The sequence below is a fragment of the Tenrec ecaudatus genome, chromosome 14, assembly GCF_050624435.1.
Source record: "Tenrec ecaudatus isolate mTenEca1 chromosome 14, mTenEca1.hap1, whole genome shotgun sequence".
In the NCBI taxonomy this organism is placed as follows: Eukaryota; Metazoa; Chordata; class Mammalia; order Afrosoricida; family Tenrecidae; genus Tenrec; species Tenrec ecaudatus.
In genome coordinates this window covers 104,845,399-104,865,581 of record NC_134543.1, presented here as the reverse complement: position 1 = coordinate 104,865,581, position 20,183 = coordinate 104,845,399, and the positions used below count along the sequence as shown (strand labels likewise).

The 20,183-nt window shown below is 40.1% G+C and overlaps 1 protein-coding gene across 2 annotated transcripts in view; it reads left to right on the top strand.

Annotated features, from left to right (window-relative positions):
- TP53BP1 (tumor protein p53 binding protein 1) overlaps positions 1-20,183 on the top strand; it is an 82,267-nt gene that overhangs the window by 8,382 nt on the left and 53,702 nt on the right. For both annotated transcript variants that reach the window (XM_075532177.1, XM_075532176.1), the window contains exons 5-11: positions 5,133-5,254; positions 6,209-6,367; positions 6,820-6,946; positions 8,226-8,392; positions 9,579-9,705; positions 10,610-10,704; positions 13,066-13,265. In XM_075532177.1, the coding sequence (XP_075388292.1) occupies positions 5,133-5,254; positions 6,209-6,367; positions 6,820-6,946; positions 8,226-8,392; positions 9,579-9,705; positions 10,610-10,704; positions 13,066-13,265 (997 nt within the window). The remainder of the gene's footprint in view (positions 1-5,132; positions 5,255-6,208; positions 6,368-6,819; positions 6,947-8,225; positions 8,393-9,578; positions 9,706-10,609; positions 10,705-13,065; positions 13,266-20,183) is intronic.

Here is a 20,183-nt window from a genome sequence, read left to right as displayed (position 1 = left end):
ACCAGTGATTCACTTTCTCTTCATACTTGCCAGCATCAGGTGTTGCACTTTTTAATTTTAGCCACGTCTGTAGGTATGTAGTGGTATTTGTTCTTAATGTTTCAGTTCTGCAGTCACTGATGATGTGCTTATCTTTTCATGTGCATATTTTCCCTCTATCTACTCTTCTGTGAAATATCTGACGTTGTCTTCGTATTTTCCAAATGGGTTATTGTTTTCTTTTTCTGTTGAGCTTTGAGAGTTCTTGATATATTCTAAATACTAGTACTGTGTGAGTCTTATAAGGAGGCTTTTCACAAACATAAAAGTTCTGTGCAAAAATTCCGTTATCTTTAATTCCATTTTCCCATATTCTAAAGCCCTCTCACGTGGTATGCATATGTTTTCTCCTACTCTAGCTTCTCTTGTCCTCCTCCTCTTCACAGGGTTTTCAGTTTGAATGTGTTCTAGGAAATACTTGCACGTGAGAGAAACACAGTGTTTTTAAAAAGTGTGTGTATAAGGCAGAGCAAAGACCCTGGTGGCACTGTTGGGTGGGCATTGGACTGCTAACCGCAAGGTTGGGCCTTCAAATCCACCAGCTGCCTCTCAGAGTTGAGCCTCACTGTTGCAGCCTCAGAGACCCTGTGGAGGGCTGCTGTGAGTCGGAGTCCACTCCACTGCAGCGACTTTGGTTTGGTGGTTTTTTTAAATAGGGAAAAGCAAAGGACCCTTCCTCTCTTAACCGTTTATGTTCTTGCAAGGTTATCATTGCCTTGGCATTAGTGTGCTTATAAGACTGCGTCATGCTGGTGTACTACTGTTTCTTGTTTTATCAGACAGATTAAGGTAATTCATTACTGCCAACCAAAGAGAGGATTGAACTCAGGCATACAACATTCTTAGTTTTTGTTAATAAATATTTTAGTACTTCTGGCTACTTTTGTACCTCTAAGTAATATATTTAAGCTTTTTTCATCATCAGCTTTAGACATGGAAAAGTTTAGTTAAAAAAAACACTTTTTGTTTATAATTTTACTTATATCAAGTTGCTGCTTCTTCACCTACTTATTCTTTGAATATTGAATACTTACTACATACCAAACACAGTGTTGGGTATTGGTAGTACATAGTAATTAGAAGAAATAAAATTCCTAACCTGTTGTGGAGCTCACTTGCATTCTTCAGTAATGTGTGCTAAATAAGTAAAATATGTAGTATGTTAATGCTGACTAAAGAAAAAGATAAAGCAGGGAGGGGGACAGTTGGGGGAAGAGGAGTTGCAAGCTTAGCGTGGTCAGGGAATACTTCACCGATGTGATACTTGATTATAAATCTGAAGTGAATATGTGCTCTTACTGTTATTTGGGGTAAGTGCAGCATGCAGCGGGAGCAGAAAGTGTAAAGGTCTTGCGAGAAGAGTGTGCCTGGGATATTGGAGAGATGTAGTTGGGCCGGAAGTTAATGTATAAGGAGTGGTGGGGCTCTGAGTCTTTTTTTGAAGCTAGGCTTCGAAGATGGCTCAGATGTGGAGTATGAGAGAGGAAGAAGGTAACAAGGAGTAGGTTTTTTTTTTTTTTGGAAAAGGTTTTTTATGAGCAAGTCAAAGAATAGTTTTGCTGTGAATGGAGATGGGAAAGACTAAGATTGCAGGAAATGCAGTTCAATTTTAGAGAGGTTAAAATTACACTTGCTTTTGATCAAGCCAAGTAGAACAAATGAGGAAATTGCAAGTTGAGGAGCTCAGGGGAAACGTCAAGGCTGGAGATTTAAATTGCAGAGTCATGTGCTTGTGGATGGTGCTCAAATCCTTGGATCTGGAGGAGATCTCTGGGCCCCTGGGTAGCTGGAAGAGAGGCGCAAGGACCCTGCGCTGTGAGGGCGCCTAAGCACTCAGAAGTAGGGACGGGATGAGGAACCACCGGAAGAACCCGAGAAAGCCCCAGCCTTCCTGGGTTTATGCAGTTCACTGCTTTTTACCACTTGTCATATTTGTTTTACATGGTTTTCAGTCTTTATTTAGTTCTTTTCTTGTCCTTAGATCATTGTCCTAACTTTCCAAATTTATGTTTTTTATCTCTTGTGCTAATTAAAGTGATATTTATGGCGCTTTGTATGAAATAATCAATGTATAGAAAGTCATAAGGAAGTAAAAAGTGTTGCATCTATTATTCTGCCACCCAGAGGCCAGTTGTTATAAACATTTTGGTTTATTTACCCCCTCCCCTTTTTTGGGTACATTTGATTGACCTAGTTGACATCGTGTGGAAAGTAAAAGCTTATATGCTAATCTTTTTGTTTAACAATATGAGTATGTTTCCATGACAAAATTCTTAATATTTTCCCTAGTTTTTTACTTTAAAATTTAAACCCACTGAAGAAAGAACAGTACACATCTGTCCCTACCCCTTATATATACATATGTGTTGATGTGGGTGGGTGTATATGTGTTTGTATTTATATTTATTTCTTAGGCCTGAATCATTTGAAACTAAGTTATAAATACAACCAACTAGACACTCTGGAGTTTTGGCTTGTGGCGACCCACGTGTGTTCCTTAGGGTTTTTACTGAAGACAGACCTTTTTACCTGTGAGCCTCTAGGTGGACTAGAACTGCTGAACTTTTTAGATAGCAGCTGACAGCATTAACTGTACCACCCAGAGCTTCTACAGATATTTTTTAACAGATTTACAGACATTTCTTATATACCTATCTCTACAGACATGCGTCAAATTGACACATGAACGAAACCGTACATTTTCTTTAGAAAACAAATGACTTAACAACATACTTCGGGGAGGGAGGGGGAAAAAAAAAGAGGACCTGATGTAAAGGGCTTAAGTGGAGAGCGAATTCTTTGAGAATGATTGGGGTGGGGAATGTATGGATGTGCTTTATACAATTGATGTATGTATATGTATGGATTGTGATAAGAGTTGTATGAGTCCCTAATAGAGGGCAACAAATGTATAAGGGAGCTTTGCTCAATTGATGTATGTATGGATTGTGATAAGAGTTGTATGAGCCCCAATAAAAATATTTATTAATTTTAAAAAAAGTTAAAAAAACAACATATTTATATACACTATTAGCTAATAAATGAGACTGTGTGATACTATATATAAAACTTATACTATTTGATATACAACATTTGAGATACTGGGTTTGACGTATTATTAAGAGTCACTTGTTTTAAAAAAGTCACTTGTTTGTCAGTATGATCTCTGCTGTATTATTTGTTTTTGATGTTTACTTTTTTAAAAATCATTATATTGGGGGCTCGTACAACTCTTAGCACAATCCATACATATAGCCACTGTGTCAAGCACATTTGTACATTCATTGCCATCATCATTCTCAAAAAATTCGCTTTCTGCTTGAGCCCTTGGTATCAGCTCCCCATTTTTTCCTTTCCCTCCCTGCCCCTTCTTCCTCATGAACCCTTGATAATTTATAAATTATTATTTTTTTATGTCTTGCACTGTCTGAGATCTCCCTTTACCCACTTTTCTGTTGTCTGTGCCCCAGGGATGTTTACTTCCTAAGACCTTTTTTAACATGTATTGTTGATTGGGTGTTAATCCATATATCATTCCATAGTTCAATCATGTCAAGTGGTATTGTATACTTGCTATTACAATCAGTTTTCAAACATTGTTGTCCTTCCTGGACTCCTTGACATTATCTCCCTTTTATCCTCCACCCCCCACCCCCCTACACACTATATGTTCCCCCACCCCCTTTACCCCTACCCCCAATCCTGGGTTTCATATATCAAAAAAATAGAAAAACATACAACTTCAAGAGGGTGACCCCTAGTGACATAAAACATCTGAGATAAACCCTAATATGAACAAACAAAAAAATACAGAAAATGTTGGAAACCAGATCAGATGCAGAATGCATCATAGTGGGGGAGGGAGGTGGTGATCCACTGACCTGGTTTTAACTGTTCAAATCAGGTTTATCCCTTTGATCTTCTATACCCATTTCTCTAGTGCATTCTGTTTAGTGACCCCTGTCCTCCTGTCCCTCAATCATGGAGCGAGGGAGATCACCGGAGGCTTATTTCCTGTGTAGTTCGCACAAATGTATTTTGGGCTCCGACTGCGTTCCCTTGTTTCTGCAAACCTGATCTCACAATTTAGGCTCAGATATTAATCCCTCCTTTAACTTCGGATTTTATGATTTACAATCCTTCGGTGACTGATTCTGGAGTGCTTCTTCCATGTGGATTTAGTTGACATCTCACTTAACTTGTGTGGAGACAAGTTTTAAGGCCCCAGACTTTATTTTATCTGATAGGTGGACACAATTTAGTTTTCTAAGAACTTTTTGATTACCTTTATTTTGCTGCTAAAGTAATGCTTTTATGACTGAAACTGATTTACTGGGGTTAATACTTGATTTACATTCATGTAAAATTGATACATATCTTTAGAGCTTGGCATATCACACAGAGAATTTCAAGATTTGAAGGCTTACAAGAAAATGAATTTGGTTATATTTTTGTCTGGTTAAAGGGACAAAAGTAAGCATAAGTGGTAGGAGATAAATGTAAACTGTTTCTGTAATTTTTATTGAGGAAATTGCCCAAATGATATGTCCCATAAACCTGGTGTTTAAAAAAAGAAGGCAAACTTGTTCCTTTTAAAAAAAACAATTTTATTGGCACGTAATTCACATGTATAATTCAAAAGTTCAGTCATATCCAGAAGAGTTGTATGATCAACACCACAGTCAGTTTTAGAACGCCTTCTTTGTTCTTGTACTCATTGTTAGCCCACCCCACCGTTTCTCCCAACCTACTGACATTATCGTTAATTTAGCTAATGGTATAGAATTTAAAACATTGTTGAGGAAAAAAGAAATGTACATGTATATGATAGTTACTTATACCATAAGGTATGGATTGCTGATTTGGTCAGATTATAAACTTAGGTGGCTAGACACTTTAGTCCCCAAATTTGTTGCTTTTAAGTCAGCTTCGACTCATGAAGTGACCCTATGGCCCACTGCCATGGTATCACCACTAAAGGGGTGAGCTCTTTCAGACATGGCTAGGGCATGGGGAACCAAAATAAAATTTAGAGTGCTTTGAATAAAGTCTTTCAACCTATGTGGAATACATGATTGTGTTCTGCTGTGCAGTGTTCTGGAAATGTCAGTGGACTCCACTCTTGTGGGTGAAGAGAAGAAAAAAGAGGTGGAAGAAAAGGAGGAAGAGAAGGAGGAAGACACGCACAGTACTACACATGCCATAGGTGACGAAGGTAACCTTGCACCTTTTTTAGAATAGGAGAGTGTTCTGAATTCCTCTAACCTGTTCATGTAGAAGTCTAAATTTCTGCTTTACTTTTAAGTTTACTTTCTCTTTAAGTGCTTTAAGTTGAGAGTAATTATTTAAATTTTTGCTAGGAATTCTTCCAAACTTGGTATTTAGAACATTGTAGCTCGTGGGGTACTTCTGCATATTGACTCTCTCACCTTCTGCATTCATTTGTTTTTCTTTTTTTTTTTATATTTCATTTGTTTTTCAACTATGAGGGTCTTCAAAAAGTTCTGGGGAAATTCCATTATCTTTTAATTCATTTTTCCATGAACTTAAAATATATTTTTTTCTTAAATCATTTGATTGGGGGCTTTCACAGCTCTTACAACAATCCAGACATCAGTTGTATCAGGAACATTTGTACATTTGTTGCCATCATCATTTTCAAAACATTTTGTTTCTACTTGAGCCCTTGGTATCAGCTCCACCTTTTTTCCCTCCCTCCCTCATTTTCCATCTCTAAAGTGGGGCTGGGATTCATAGTTCTTGGCATCACTACAGAGTCCGGCAAGAGTGACATAGTAAATTCCCTAAAGGGAAGAGGAAGTCCATGAACTTTTTGAAGCCCCGGTGTAGTTTTAGGCGGTATGTTTTTTTTGGTGTGGAAGTATAATCTGAATTGGTCCGTGTGAGTGTTTGTGTGTACAGTTGATGTATGTCTTCAGAAAGTTGATAGTAGCCTGCCACTGTGAAGTGCTTGGAATATATAGGGCACAATTTTTTGTTCATGACACATTTTTCTCCATTTTTAATGCTTTTATTCTTGATTTTCTTTTGAAAGATTTGAGGGGCATGACTTTACCATGAGGACTTGACCCTTATATATTTAACAGCAGCTCCCACATTGTATGATTTTTGTGGTGTGATACCTAATTTCTTGAGGTTTTGGTTCTAGATCCTGCTTCATCACAATTGGGCTTTGGAGTTTTGGAATTGTCCCAGAGCCAGGATGTTGAAGAGCTTGCAGCGCCATACAATGTGGACAGAGAGCACGAACTGCCAGTACCCTCTGACTCTGCTCATGCCAGGCTGCCTGACATGGATGTGGACAATGGTGGGGAGCATGTTTTATGAATGCTTTTTCCTATTCCGGAGGTGGTGGTTTTTTCCTTGATAAGTTTTATAACTATGTTAAATTTATATAATTTAAGTTACTGTATATACGTGAGTATAAGCCAACCCGAATATCAGCCAAGGCACCTAATTTTACCACAAAAACTGCATTAGAAATGTGCTGAACAACCCAGCTTATGCACGAGTACATGCGGTAATCTGGTGAGCTGTGCAGTACTGGCTGCAGAATTGCTTGATAACTCCTTGTCACTTATTTCAGATTGCGGTGTTTTTTTGGAAATCGGCTATTACCTTCCTTTTTGGGATGATGCCTACATAAACACTTTCAAATTGGACTTCTTTTTATTGTAATTTTTTTCTTTTAAAAGTTTTGGGACTGCTTTTCATACTTTGACAAATTAAAAATTTTCTGTCTTCTGAAACTTCCAACAGTGACGCATGGAGAAGACTCCATTGAAGAAATCCCTGTGGCCGCGTCAGCCAGCACGGAAGTCCCCATGGGAGGAGAGACCAGTAAGGACCCACATGCTGTGGAAGAGCAGAATCCAGCACCTACAAGGTAAGCCATGCTCTTTTACAAGTTTCTGCTAGAAGATTGCATTTCATGTTGCCGGGTGAAAACATTGTGGAAAAATTAAAAAATTTTTTAATTGATTTATTTAATTAAAAAACACTTAAAAATTTTTTTTTCTTCTTGCTGAGAATACTTATAATAAAATGGAAGCATTGATTATTCATTCATTTCACTGTCTTCATGTTCACCTTAAGCACATATTGATAAAGCCTTTTTATTGCTGCTATTACTGTAAGCACAACTCTTTAATGTTTGGTTGCCACTTTGCCTCTCTAATGCTTTGTGTAGTCACATGATTTTTATACCTGAGAGCTTACTGCTTTTGTACGTGAGCACCCATATTGCTGGAGTCTCAGCTGTCCCACATCTACTAGTTTATGGTGCAGGTCCTGAAGGCGTTCTTACCCTAAGTCTGTTAAGGGCTCAGTTTGGTAGGAATTGGGAAGTGTAACTCTGCTCCGTCTGTGGTGATTATTGTATCCAAAACAGTATTGCTTCTGGCCAGCAGCTGGTGTTTGGATATGACAGAGGAAAAGAGGGGTGCTTCCAATTGGGGAGAAGGGATGGATCTTCAGTATTCTGCTGTTTCTTTCAGTGGTGAGCAGGTTCTGACAAAAGTTGAATATGAAGAGATGTTGTCTTCCTAATGGAAAACCTCTTGACTGTCTCACCTCTTGGGCTTTACATTTGAGTCAGTTTTGCTTCCTCTTATTCTCAAGCGGTAGCATCGGTGAGCCTCTTAAATCTCTGGGAAGAGGACAGCAATCACTCTCCCACGTAGGAGTGCCTTGGGTGAGAAGAGGTCTTAGTTTGGGGCGTAGGCCACATAGAAAGCATAAGATTGTGTGTGGCAATAGCGCAGATGAGAATTCACATCCCAGTACCATGGACGGACACCGTAGGATTGCTCTTCTTATTGGCATTGCAGTGGTCTGGATATGAGTCTTTCATATATGTCTAAGCAAAGGCATAAAGCCCACCTTGTAGGAGGTTCCGACTCACAGCGACCCTTTGTAGAGTCTCACGGGGCTGACGACTTCCTCTTTGTCCCGCAGAGCAGCTAGCGAGTTTAAGTCGTCAACCTTGTGCGATGCATACCTCGCAGCACCATCTCTACACCCTACCCAAAGTCCAGGAAAGCCTATGGCACAGTAGTGAGCAGAACTAGAGAGTGAGAAACACACAAATCAAGAAATGGCTTCTAGTGAAAAGGTCAAGGCATTTAAACATGCTCCTTTTTCCCTTGGTGGTATGAATTCCCTAGGTCAGATGACATGCCTTCTAATTCCAAAGTATCTCTTGCTGCTGTGGAAACAAAAGAACAGATATCTGCTCGGGAGCTTCTGGAAGGTGAGCTGCAGCTTCAGAAGACACCAGAGCCCGAGATTTTGTCAACTCAGGACGACTTGTTTGACCAAAGCAATAAAACAGGTACAAAGTATGAAAAGTTGTTATAGCCCAATTCCAAGTATCTAAATGTTTAAGGCTATTGTTTTGTGTTTGAAAGTACTTTATAAGTATGTAGATTTGTTTGCGATACGGAAGGAAAATCAGTTTCTAGGTCAGTGAGAAGGCCTTTTTGGGAATGATGGCAATTAATACTTGCACGGTGTTCTCTCTCTTGAAATGGATCCTGAGGAAGAATAGCTAATATAGAACAATAGTACAGTTAGTATTATGGACCCAGTGGCCACTGTTCCTTCTCGCATATGTTTATTTACTCTATTCATCATGTCTTAAGCATGATAGTTCAGTGTGAGTTTTCATACTTACTTGGTTATAGTCCACTTACTCATCTGTTACTTACTTCTTTACCAGACAGAGGAAGTTACAGTCCAGTCTTGAAAGCTGTAAGCTACCCTTCCGATTAGTACAGATGACATTCCATCTATTGCTCAGGAGAAAAGACCAACAGGATATATTTCGTTGTGTCAATCAGTAACGACTGTTCATATTTTACTAATGCATTCATACTTTCTATCCTTTGGGGAAGCTCAAGTTCTAAGCATCGGAAAAGTGCTACTTCCATACTTTCAGAGGTCATGTGCATTGTTTTGACTTTTATCATTTGTATGAGTTTTACTTGAAGTTATATAGACCTTGGAATTAACAGCTTTCTGTTTTATAATTGAATCATCACAGGAAAGAACAGATAAGTGAAAGTTTAAGACAGTGGTTCTCAGTCTGTGGGTTGCCACCCTTTTGGGTCGCCTAAGACCATCGGAAAACACACATTTCCTGATGGTTGGAGTCACCACAACATGAGGAACTGTATTAAAGGGTCGTGACATTTGGAAGGTTGAGAACCACTGGTTTAAGAGTTCTGACTATTCCTCCCCAACTTTAGATAATGATAAAGTGAACTGTTATTTTTAGTAGAAACTCATGGTTTGGTGCTGGTGGTTGTGGGGTGTTTTAATGGTCATTCAAGATTTGTGGTGGTGTGACATTCTTTTAATTGTACCAAAATTGGAAAAGTTTCTGTCTTTGCATTGATTTAGATTGGAAGTACAAATATTACTCTCTCTTTTGGCAGTACTAAGTGGCTTTTTATGTGACAGCTTAATGATGTAATTTTGAAAAGTGAATGCCGTGAGGATTTATTTTTTCTTCGTAGCTCCTGATAGTTGCTCAACTCCTTTGAGGGAGGAAAGTGGATGTTCTCAGGCCTCCACACCTGCCACCACTCTGCAGCTCTTGCAGCTCTCCGGTCAGAGGTCCCTTATTCAGGAGAGCCTTTCCACGTAAGTAAGCTAAGCTTGGGCAAGGAAGCGACTAGATGCCTAACGAGCATAACAGTACCGGCTAGTCTAGAAATGTTAATGTCTCTCGGCTTTAGAAGTTCTGGAAGCTGTTGGAGGCAGACAATTCTGCTTCACATTTGGAAACTTCAGAATCGTAGTCCAAAGTTGCATTAGTGTGGAAATTCCCGTTTAGAGAACATTGTGCATTCAAAACAAGCATTCTGCTCTCTATTTTATTAGCAGGTCTTCCCCTTTAACAGCACAAGATAACGGTATAGATCAACAGTTCTCAACCCGTGGGTCTCGATCCCGTGGGGGGTCGAATGACCCTTTCTTTTATAGAGGGTTGCCCGATTCATAACAGCAAAATTACAGTTATGAGGTAGCAACGAAAATAATTTTATTGTTGGGGCGCTCACCACAACATGAGGAACTGTATTAAAGGGTTGCAGCATTAGGAAGGTTAAAACCACTGGTATAGATTATTGTAGTTGACTTTTTCTCTGTAGAGAAAGATTTTTTTTTTCATATATAAACATATAGTCTTCCTATTAGGCAGAAAATAGAATAAGTGATATTTTATGTGTCATATTTATAAATGAATTTACTTGTTAGCACTTGTACATCCTGCATTTTAATCCTGCTAACTTTATGTTTGGTCATTCACTGTCTCATGTAATCCTATTACTTGAGTATCTTTACTCCTTTTTCTTTTGACTATTTTTTAAATGTCTGATCTAGGAAATAGATACTGAAGTATTCATTGGATTTTCTATTTGCAGGTAGCTGTTTATTAGAAATGCTAAATCTGTCTGAAAAACTTAGCTGTTTTTGCTATTGCAAAGTAAAAATAACCAAGAACTGTGATTTTATTAAAATAACCTGTAATTTTCTTTCTATAAAGGAATTCCTCAGATCTTGTTGCTCCTTCCCCTGATGCTTTTCGATCTACCCCATTTATCGTCCCTAGCAGTCCCACAGAGCAAGGAGAGCAAAAAGGTGAGCTCTCTCCATCTCTGTCTGTTGACTTCAGGTTAGAAGAGGGCAATTTCTTTGTGCATTAAAACTCTGAGATCTGCCCTATTCCGTAGCACTTCACGTCTGCTTACACAGGGTTTCTCAGAGTTGTGATACTGCTCATTGGGTGTGCCGGACCCATCTAGGCATGCTGTAAAAGCAGATACCTACACTTTATTTATTCTGCACTGGGATATAGTACAAAAGTTTTGCCCAGGGGCAGAGGTGGGGAGTAGGTAATGCTGAGTACATTTTTTTCTGAAAAGCGGGCAATAGGCCAAATAAGTTTGAGAACGTATGGTTCGACCTTTAGGGATATGACCTTGTATAAAGTGTTTTCCTCAGTTGTTCCGCTTGAAATTTTATATCATTGAATCAATTTTTTAAAAATGGAAAATTTAAAAAATATTTTTACACTCAGACTCAAATGAGCTGTACTATGGTGGAGAATTGAGTTTATTGATAAAGGCTAAGTAGTTTCTAGCATCATGTGAGCTTAACTGGTGAGATAGAACCAAAAATAGTTAGTTTTCAACCTTTGTAGCTTATTTCTCTTATGGCTATAATCTGGAAGCACAACTTTTGACTTCATTCACTTACTTTGAGGACTTGGTGATTGTGACTTATTTTATTCATAAGAAGCCTTTTCTTTTTGCTTACTTAATTACCTCACTATTTAAGCCTTTTATGCACTGTCTTCATTCCCTATCCAAGTTATTAAAAATATTTCTAATTCTTTCTACAAAGCTTTTTTTTCCCCCCTCTACAGAGCCTTTTCTAATAAATTCCATGATTTTCTCTTTTCGTTCTACATGCCAGTAATGGTATAATACCCAATACTTAACTGAGCACTTCTTATATGCCAGCACCTATTTTGGATGCTTTGCTTTCATTTTTCTCATTGGCTCCTCATAGCAATCCCAAGGGCTAGGTATTATTTTTTGTTCTTATTTTAAACATTGGTAAACAGAAGCACAGAGAAATTTCTCAGCTAAATGTCATGGAGGTTTTCTTTTTAATCATTCTTTTAGGGGCCCATACAACTCATCACAATCCATACGCACTTAGTTTTTTTTCAAGGGTAATTTATCTATGACAAAATTGAATCTTAGACTGCCTTTTCACAAAGTTTGTGATTGGCTGTTTTTACCTTGAAGTCATATTGAAATGAACTAATATCAGTGTGAGCATAAGATCAGTGATATTGGCAGTGAAACAAATCGAGGTGAAGATGTTCTGTAAAAATCTTCCTAATGCAAGTTAAGATGGGTCTTCGAGTACTATTGCTTCTGTCTGCAGTGTGAACAGTGAGTGTAAACATAATTGTATAAACTATCCTTTATTCCTGATTGTAATCCCAATTCTGATTATAGAAAGTTTAGAAAGTATAGGAAAATAATTAGAAGGAAACCAGAACCATCTGTGATAGCCCAGTTCAAATGTGATGATAATTAGTCTGTGGATACTGTTACATAGAGAGCTGCTAGGAGTTGGCACCTAATGACAACATTTGGATATGTTTTCTTTCAGCATCTTTCTTATTCATAAATTAAAATTTTTTTTTTGCAAAATTGGGTTGTGTTGTACATATGAGGATGGTTTGCTTTTTTCCTGTAACATTGTAAAACTACATTTTAAAATTCCATGTATTTTCTTAGTGTATGCACAACTGTAGGAGGACTATACATCCTGTTTGTATCTGATTGTGCTTCTGTGATTTTTCTTAGATTACTAACCAAAATCCTTTATGTCTATAATACTTAGAGAAATAGGGCTATATAAAGTGATTGTCATGGTAAGAAAAGTCAAAAGGTGCAATGAAAATACTTAGCCCTGCTGTGGTACTTTCATAAAGGCCTGCAGCACCTGACCCATAATTTAGGATTAGACTGGAATGGGAGGCTGGAGAACCAAGCTAAGAACCAAGGGTGGACACTGAAAAGGTGTATGGGGGGCAGGCAGATTTTTGCCCCCGTCCACTGTATTTGTCCTGGCATCCATCTCACTGCTTTTTAAGGTTTAAGGAAGAATTATACAATGGTTAAATTAGATGTCATTAATCTTGGTATTCCTAAGCAAATGTAAAATTGAGTGTTAATTAGGAAAGAGATGCAGAACAGTCAGATAATGTAACATCATCCCATCTAAATATTTTAGGAATGTGGAGCCCCTCCCCCACCCTCACACTCAAGTAAGTGCTTCTAGAACTCAGTATAATTCTGTCGATGTTTCTGAGAACATCACTTTTTTAGAAGCACACATTCTGCACTGTAATTGTTAAAAGTGGTGTTAGAAGATGAGTAATGCTGATGAGTGATTGTTTTCCTTTTTCTTTTCAACCAGATAAGCCCGTGGACATGTCAGTGTTATCTGAGGAAGGAGGAGGAGCAGCTTTTCAGAAGAAGCTTGACGATGAACAAATGGAGATAGAAACCCTACCTGAGCCCACTGTGTCACCACAAGCCTCAACCCCAGTCTCCCAGAGCACACCAGTCTTCACTCCTGGGTCGCTTCCTGTCCCGTCCCAGCCCGAGTTTTCTCATGTAGGTATATATAAAGAGGGTTTCTTTCTTTCTTTTTGTCAAAAATCATTTTATTAAAAAAAAATCATTTTAATGGGGGCTCATACAATTCTTTTTTTTTTTCTTTTAACAATTTATTAGGGGCTCATACAATTCTTATCACAGTTCATACATATACATACATCAATTGTATAAAGCACATCTGTACGGTCTTTGCTCTAATCATTTTTTTCTCCTCTTTTCTTTTTTTACATTTTATTAGGGACTCATACAACTATTATCACCATCCATACATATACATACATCAATTGTATAAAGCACATCCATACATTCCCTGCCCCAATCATTCTCAAGGCATTTGCTCTCCACTTAAGCCCCTTGCATCAGGTCCTCTTTTTTTTTCCCCTCCCTCCCCTTTCCCCCCTCCCTCATCTGCCCTTGGTAATTTATACCTCGTTATTTTGTCATATGTTGCCCTATCCGGAGTCTCCCTTCCCCCCTTCTCTGTTGTCCCTCTCCCAGGGAAGAGGTCACATGTGGATCCTTGTAATCAGTTCCCCCTTTCCAACCCACTCACCCTCCACTCTCCCAGCATCGTCCCTCACAGCCTTGGTCCCGAAGGTATCATCCACCCTGGATTCCCTGTACCTCCAGCCCTCATATGTACCAGTGTACAGCCTCTGTCCTATCCAGGCCTGCAAGGTAGAATTCGGATCATGGTAGTTGGGGGGAGGAAGCATCCAGGATCTGGGGGAAAGCTGTGTTCTTCATCGGTACTACCTCGCACCCTAATTAACCCATCTCCTCTCCTAAACGCCTCTATGCGGGGATCTCCATTGCCCAACACTTGGGCCTTGGGTCTCCACTCTACACTTCCCCCTTCATTTAATATGGTATATATATACATATACATATATACATATATACACATACATACACACACTTATATCGTTGTTGTTTTTTTTTTTGCATGATGCCTTATACCTGGTCCCTTGGCACCTCGTGATCGCACTGGCCGGTGTGCTTCTTCCATGTGGGCTTATTTGCTTCTGAGCTAGATGTCCGCTTGTTCACCTTCAAGCCTTTAAGACCCCAGACACTATCTCTTTTGATAGCCGGGCACCATCAGCTTTCTTCACCACATTTGCTTATGCACCCATTTGTCTTCAGCAATCCTATCATGGAGGTGTGCAGTCAATGATATGATTTTTTGTTCTTTGATGCCTGGTAACTGATCCCTTTGGGATCACTTGATCACACAGGCTGGTGTGTTCTTCCATGTGGACTTTGTTGCTTCTGAGCTAGATGGCCGCTTGTTTATCTTCAAGGCTTTAAGACCCCAGTCACTATCTCTTTTGATAGCCGGGCACCCTCAGCTTTCTTCACCACATTTACTTGTTCACCCACTTTGGCTCCAGCCGTTGTGTCGGGAGAGTGAGCATCATAGAGTTCCAATTTAATAAAAGAAGGTATTCATGCATTGAGGGAGTGTTTGAGTAGAGGCCCAAGGTCCTTCCGCCACCTTAATACTTGACCTATAAATATAGACACATAGATCTATTTCCCCATCCTCCTACATATATTTGCATGTACATGTCTTTGTCTAGACCTCCATGAATGCCCTTTGACTCCTAGCTCTTTCCTCCATCTCCCTTGACTTTCCTCCTGCCCTACTACCATGCTTCATCGCCACCTGGGCTAGAGTATACCTCTTCTCTAAGTGGTCATACAATTCTTAATCACAATTCATACATCCATCTATTGTGTCAAGCACATTTGTATATTTGTTGCCATCATCATTCTCAACACACTTGCTTTCTACTTGAGTCCTTAATATCAGTTCCTCATTTTTCACCCTCCCCCCTCCCTCATGAACCCTTGATAATTTATAAATTATTATGATTTAATCATATCTTACACTGTTCGACGTCTCCCTTCACCCACTTTTCTGTTGTCCATCCCCCAGGGAGGTGGTTATATGTAGATCCCTATAATCGGTTCCCCATTTCTACCCAACCTTCCTCCACCCTCCAGGTATCCCAACTCTTAGCACTGGTCCTGAAGAGGTCATCTGTCAGGATTCCCTGTGTTTCCAGTTGCTATCTGTACTAATGTACATTCTCTGGTCTAGCCAGATACGTAAGGTAGAATTGGGATCATGATAGTGGGGGAAGGAAGCATTTAGGAACTAGAGGGAAGGTTTATGTTTCATCATTGCTACCCTGCACCCTGATTGGCTCGTCTTCTCCCCGCAACCCTTCAGTAAGGGGGTGTATTGGACAGGGTTCTCTAGAGAGACAAACCAGATTGCTAGTAATTATATATAAAGATAGATATGTAATTCAATAAATGAACCGTTAAATTATATACAGATAGATAATACAAGAAATTAACAGTTAAATTATAAAGCAGTGAGACACTAGCAGTCCTTTAAGGCTTGAGAGCTGCCAGGTGCCAGTCCCCTTCTGTAGAGAGAGCTGGGCTATATATATCTCCAGGCAGCAAACAGCAAGGCAGGTGCCCAACTGTCATCAACTCTCGGTCCCCAGCTCCAGAGATGAACATTCCAATCGTGTGGGCTTAAAGGGACCTCAACTTACAGCGACGCAGTCCACAGGCTAGGCATCCCACAGGTAGTGTACCCCTTTAAACTGAGGCACAGAACAACCAAGGTGAGGCTCACCGAGCCATTTATCCCTCTGCCCTTCAGTGAATCCTACTTGTGTTTATCGGCCAGGCTGGCACAATAAACTATAGCAGGGGGTGTCCAGTTGTCCACAGATGGGCTTTGGATCCCCACTCTGTACTCACCCTCATTCACAATGATACGATTTTTTTGTTCTTTGATGCCTGATACCTGAACCCTTCGATACCTCGTGATCACACAGGCTGGTGTGCTTCTTCCATGTGGGCTTTGTTGCTTCTGAACTAGATGGCCACTTGTTTATCTTCAAGCCTTTAAGATCCCAGATGCTTTATCTTTTGATAACCGGGAACCATCAGCTTTTTTCACCACATTTACTTAAACACACCTTTGTCTTCATCAATCGTGTTGGGAAGGTATGCCTCATGGAAAGCCAATTTAGTAGAAAGTGTTCTTGCATTGAGTAAGTACTTGAGTGGAGGTCCAATGTCCAACTGCTGCCTTAGTACTAAACCTATAAATATATGCACGTAGATCTATTTCCCACCATCCTGTATAATATATTTACATATGTGCCTGCCTGTATTTAGACCTCTATAAATACCCTTTGTCTTCTAATTCTTTCCTGTATTTCCTTTTACTTTCCTCTTGTCCTATTATCATGCTTCAGCCTTCATTTGGGTTTCAGTAATGCCTCTTGATTACATTGCCCTTGCTGAATCCCTACCACGCTTCTCACATCCTCCTTGCCACTAATTTTAGATCACTTGTTGCTCCCTTGTCCCTGGGTTGGTCAACACCACCTCCTTACTCCCGCCTCCCCTTCTTCCATGTCCCCCAGACCATCGGTCTCGTTGTTTTCTCCTCCAGACTGTTCATCCAGCCTAGCTCTGCAGAGACAATAGTATGCACCCCCAAAAACCAAGACATAAGACAAAAGAGAATACAATTATGACAACAAAAAATAAAGCCAATGACTGATTATAGAATAGATTTTAAAAAAGGAAAATAAAAAACAAAACATTTAAAGATGAAAGAAAAACCTGTAAATTGATCAAGGTGTGATTTTTGACCTCTAGGCATGTTCTCCAGTCAAGTCCGATGGGGTTCCACACTCTGGCCCCCAAGTCTATCCTTTGCACTCTCTTGGGGCCTCCCTGCTCTGCTCTCCCCACCCCTAACCCGTTGCTCTGCCGCATGCCTTTAGTGTTTTGCCTTGGTGTTGCAGGGTCAGTCTGGACCAGTCCCACACTGTGTCTCCAGCGTTGTCCCTGTAGGGCTATGGGTCATTGAGGGGTGTCGTGTCTCATAGTGGGGCCAGCCTTATGGTCTACTTTGTGCGTTGGCTGTTTGGAGCAAGGATATCTTCCTCCAGGCCTGGTGGGCCAGGATGTGCTCCACTCTTTCTTCCTCCACATTCATTTGCTCCTGTGTGCTCTGATCAGATATGTCTCTCTCCCCTAGCTGCAGCTTCAGTGCCGTCCTCTCAAGTAAATTCTTCTGGGGGGAGAGGCAATTGTCCATGTAGCTGGTATGGGGGCCGAGACCTCAGGCACCTCCACTGGCTACCCTCTCCATGCTGGCTCCACATTCGCATCCTGGAACTCTGAATTTAAGTCTGGGCCTTCTTTCCCTGTGGAGAAACAAACAATACCCTGCCCTTTGGCAGGTCAGTGCCCTAGTCCCCCGCCACACATCTGTCCCCCCCTTTCTTACCCCCTTCCTTTTTAGTTGGCTACCATATGTACCCCTGGATTTGATCTGGCCCCGGCCATACTACCTGGACCTCACCCGTGGAGTGTTTGTACACAGTAGCTTTTTCCCTGTGCCCCTTTTGCATGTTTCTTTTTTCTTTTATAAACTTACCTCGGCAGACTCATGTTGTACTTGTCCTTTGGCTTACTTTCCTCCAGTTCTTCCCATGTGACGATATCCTTCATAGTGATTTTTAGTGATGCAAAGCGCTCCATTGTATGAATGTACCACAGCTGTTTGATCCACTTGTCAGTTGATGGAAATTTGGATTGTTTCCAACTCCTTGCAATTGTGAACCGTGCCGTAACATTGGAGCACTGATGTCTGGCCGTGGTTTGTTTCTTGCCTCTTCTGGGTATGTGCCCAGTAGGGGGATTGCTGGGTCGTATGGTAACTATTTCCATCTGTTTTAGGCATCGCCAGATCGATTTCCATAGTGGCTGCACATACTTACAGTCCCACCATCAGTGGATGAGAGTTCTTGTCTCCCCACAGCCCCTCCAACACTTGTTGCTTTCTGATTTTTTTTAATTGGGCTATCTTTGAGGGTTTTAGGTGGTATCTCGTTGTTTTAATTTGCATTTCTCTTATGGCTAAAGATCGGTAACATTTTCTCATATGTTTATTGGCCATGCAGATTTCTGCCCCTGTGAGACTTCTGTTCAGATCCTTTGCCCAACTCCTCAGTGAGCAATTAGTTTTTTTTCTTTTTGGAAGCTAGCAGAGTATTGTAGATTTTAGTAATAAGGCCTTTGTGTGATGTGTCATTGCTAAAGATGTTTTCCCAGTCCATGGGCTCACTTATTACTCTGAGTGAATTCTTTTGATGTACACAGGTGTCTTATCTTCATTATATCCCACTTGTCAATTTGTGCCTCCTCGGTGTTTGTGTCCTTCCCTGTTTCTGATAGCCTATGTATTCCCAGTGCCAAAGTTCTCAAGTTGGTCCCAATTCCCTCATTGATGGCCCTAATAGTTTGGGGTGTACTTCAAAGTCTGTGATCCACCTTGAGGTTATTCTTGTGCATGAAGTGAGATAAGAGTCTTGCTTCACTTGTGAAAGATGGCATCTGCTCCCCATTGATTATTTTTGTGCCATTATCCAAGATCCGTTGTCTGTGTTCTGATGATTTTATTTCTGGGTTTTCAGTTCTTTTCCATTAGTCTGAGTATCTGTCATTGTACCAATACCATGTTATTTTGACCAGTGTGGCTGTATAATATGTGTTTAAGTCAGGTAAAGCAAGCCCTCCCACTGTGTCTTTCTTCTTGAGGAGTTCTCTGCTAATTCTGGGCTTCTTTCCTCTCCATATGAAGTTGGTAATCAGATTTTCCATTTCTTTGAAGAAGATTGTATCGGGATTGCATTAAACTTACATGGTGCCTTGGGAGGAACTGACATCTTTGCTATATTGAGTCCTCCAATCCACAGGCATGGGATATTCTTCCATTTGTTTAGGTCACTCTTAGTTTCCTGTAATAGTGTTCCGTAGGTTTCCCCATATAGATCTTTAGTTTTTTTAGTCAGTTATATCCTTAGATATTTCAATTTGTATTTGGTTATTGTGAAGGGTACCACCTTTTTGATCTCCTCCTCTGTGGTTTTATCTGATGTTTATAGCAGTTCGATAGACTTCTATTTGTTGATCTTGTATCCTGCCGCTCTGCCAAACTCCTCTGTTGCTTCTAGTACTCCCCTTGTGGAACTTTTGGGATTTTCCATATATAAAATCATATTATCTGCAAATAACAATAGTTTTACCTCTTCCTTCCCCAGACGAATAATTTTGATGTCTTTTCTTTGCCTTATGCTGTTAGCTAAAACCTCCAGTAAAATATTAAACAAGAATGGGGACAAGGGACATCCTTGTCTGGTCCCCTTCTTCAGTGGGATGTGTTCGTCTTTTCTCCATTAACTACCACATTGGCTGTTGGTTTTTCATATATAACTTTTATTGTCTTGAGGAATTTTCCTTCCATTCCTGTCTTCTCCAGTGTCTTAAAGAGGAATTGGTATTGAACGTTGTCGAATGATTTTTCTGCATCTATCGATATTATCATGTGCGTCTTACAGTTTTTCATGTCAATGTGGGGACTGTGATACTAATGGTCTCTCGTCTGTTGAACCATCCCTGCATCCGAGGTATGATTCTCACTTGGTCATGGTGAAGTATGTGTTTTATATACTTTTGTATTCTATTGGCCAGTATTTTTTAAAAAATTGTTTAATTATGGCTCATACAACTCTTATCACAATCCATACATACATCAGTTGTGTAAAGCACATCTGTACATTTATTGCCCTCATCATTCTCAGAACATTTGCTTCCCACTTAAGCCCCTGGCAATAGGTCTTCATTTTCTCACTCCCTCCTCCCTTCCCCCTCCCTCATAAACCCTTGATAATTTATAAATTATTATTTTGTCATATCTTTCCCTGTCTGTCGTCTCCCTTCACCCACTTTTCTGTTGTCCGTGCTCCTGGGAGGAGGTCACATGTAGAGATCCTTGTAATCAGTTCCCTCTTTCCAACCCACCCT